General features: G+C 37.6%; 1 protein-coding gene across 1 annotated transcript in view; it reads left to right on the top strand.

Moving 5' to 3' along the window:
• LOC137972467 (QRFP-like peptide receptor) overlaps positions 1 to 1,119 on the top strand; it is a 1,570-nt gene extending 451 nt beyond the window's left edge. The window contains exon 1 of the mRNA XM_068819217.1: positions 1 to 1,119. This exon is cut by the window's left edge and continues 451 nt beyond it. Within this exon, the coding sequence (XP_068675318.1) occupies positions 1 to 615 (615 nt within the window). The 3' untranslated portion in view covers positions 616 to 1,119.
• Positions 1,120 to 2,500: the final 1,381 nt, after the last annotated feature.

Consider the following 2,500-nt stretch of genomic DNA (forward strand, 5'->3'; position numbering starts at 1 on the left):
AGCTTTGAGCGACGCAAAGCTGTAGTAACTCCCTTCAGTGCAAGAGCGACAGCAACAAACAACAAGAAAAGAAAGATCATAGCTATTTGGACTGCTAGCTTGGTGATTGGATCGCCTTTGCTTTACGCCTATCAAGTTGATATGCACCCGAGTGGTTTATTGCTTTGCACCAATACATCTTTTGGAGATTTAGGAAAACAAGTGTACTACAGCATTCACGGAGTGTGTACTTTCATCATTCCTTTGACGTACATGATATATGCGCAAAGCACCATATTTCTGACTTTGCGCTCAAGAGCCTTAACCACACGAAACAGTTTCACAACAGCGCCCAACAATTGCCATCGAAAAGTTGCCAAAACTCTTGCAGCTTATTCCTTTGCTTTTGCAGTTTGCTGGGCACCTTTTATGATTAATCGAACGTTGGCGTATTTTCACCTCGCTGACGGAGCAGGAGAGTATACGTGGATAGGTTGCCAGCTTCTCATTTTTCTAAACACGGTTTTGGATCCAATTCTGTACGGAATTTATGGAGAGAACAAAAAAGCATCCTTGAGACATTTTTTCACATGTACACGTTTTCATATGTCTACTAGAACAGCTGACATCAGCTAAATTCGCAGATGCCCACGCACAACTTAGTTGTCATTCCTCTTGCGGATTCTTACGCTTTAAAACATCCGTCAAAACAAAAACACAGTTCTTATAATGATTTTATTTTCATTGCTATATATGCAAATAGGGTAAAGGAAACGGAGCAAAAAATCGAATATTCAAAATTGCAAAGAGGTGTGTAATTGGCCTCGAGCAATGAGTTTTGTCTATGTGGTCCATTAAACGACAGGTTGTTTAAGTGATCCCAAAGAGGACCGCAAAGATTTCCCGTGGCCTTATTTCTGACCACAGTCAAGCTTAAGGGCTCTGGATACCGATTTAGTAGATTCTCATTCCGAATTAAACAAAAATGCAATATTTTTTGCGATCATTGGCATACTACGGGAAACGCAATTTTAAAAAAAAAAATGCTCGTGGGCAACCTGTTTACAGTGCATGGGGTTCATTGAAAGTCATTTTCAGTCCATAAAATATTTTAAATGCAGGTGGTTTTGAGTGGAAAAATTAAAGTTCATACCTTAACTTGAAACCATCACCACGTGGTTTATTTGTTCAGAACTTAAGCACGTGTAGCCTCCCACGCAGACATTCTAGGGCTTCGCCACGCGTTCCTCCCCCACACCCCACGAGCTCGTGGGAGAGGAACGTGACGAAGCCCTAAAAAGGGTGACACATGGTTTAACATTTGTTGTTGTTCAAAAAATGTTGAACAGTGTGTCATGGCTTTAGAATGTCTGCGTGGGAGGCTAAAGCACGTGAGGGTGATTTCATCACTCAGTAATGTGGTGGAAACTAAAAAGAAAGGCGTTTATTGACAACAGAGATAAGCATACATATATACATATATATATATATGAAAGAAAAAGACAAATAAACTACAAGTTCATCCCTACAAGCCTGTTTCGTGGTCGCCCACTCATCAGGGGATTTAATGAGAATAAACTTTACCATCGCTTATATACAATATAGTTTGTCTAATTTATGCAGTGCGAAATTAAGTTTAGTTATTGCGCAGGAGGGCTTTGTTTCTGTGGCGGCAAGAAGACACGAGTTCGTTACGTTTGTTTAGTGTGGATAGTTCGGGTCGGCAGATGATTAGGAATTTTTCTTTGAGGCAGAGGTTACATCTTTTGCTTGAGGTGTTGTACGGCGAGTGCGATGAGAGAATGCGCCAGGAAATAAAGTGTTCGATGTTGTTGTGTTGGTGTTGGTGTTAGTGTTGGTGTTGTCGATGATGTTGTTGTTGTTGTCTAACCCTAACCCTAACCCTAACCCTAACCCTAACTCGTGCCTTCTTGCCGCCACAGAAAAAAAGCCCTCCTGCGCAATAACTAAACTTAATTTCGCACTGCATAAATTAGACAAACTATATTGTATATAAGCGATGGTAAAGTTTATTCTCATTAAATCCCCTGATGAGTGGGCGACCACGAAACAGGCTTGTAGGGATGAACTTGTAGTTTATTTGTCTTTTTCTTCCATATATACTGCGCTCTACTTCTATGTATTGAGCACTGCTTTACGAAAATCAAGTTTCACACTTTATATACATATATACATATATATATTTACACGATTTTAAACGTAAACTAATTTGCGAGGCAATAAAATTAATACTACTACTACTACTACTACTACTACTAATAATAATAATACTAATAATAATAATAATAATACTAATAACAATAATAATAATAATAATAATAATAATAATAATAATAATAATAATTCAACTCCAATTTATATAGGACCATATAGCGCCAAAATTACAATATATAATAAGACGCTTTGCAATACATAATTGAATAAAATCGGTATATTCCGAAAGAATTAATTTAAAATGATCATAAACTGTATGCTAACTTCATAAAAGATATGTCTTTAA

This window comes from Montipora foliosa, chromosome 10 (assembly GCF_036669935.1).
Source record: "Montipora foliosa isolate CH-2021 chromosome 10, ASM3666993v2, whole genome shotgun sequence".
In the NCBI taxonomy this organism is placed as follows: domain Eukaryota; kingdom Metazoa; phylum Cnidaria; class Anthozoa; order Scleractinia; family Acroporidae; genus Montipora; species Montipora foliosa.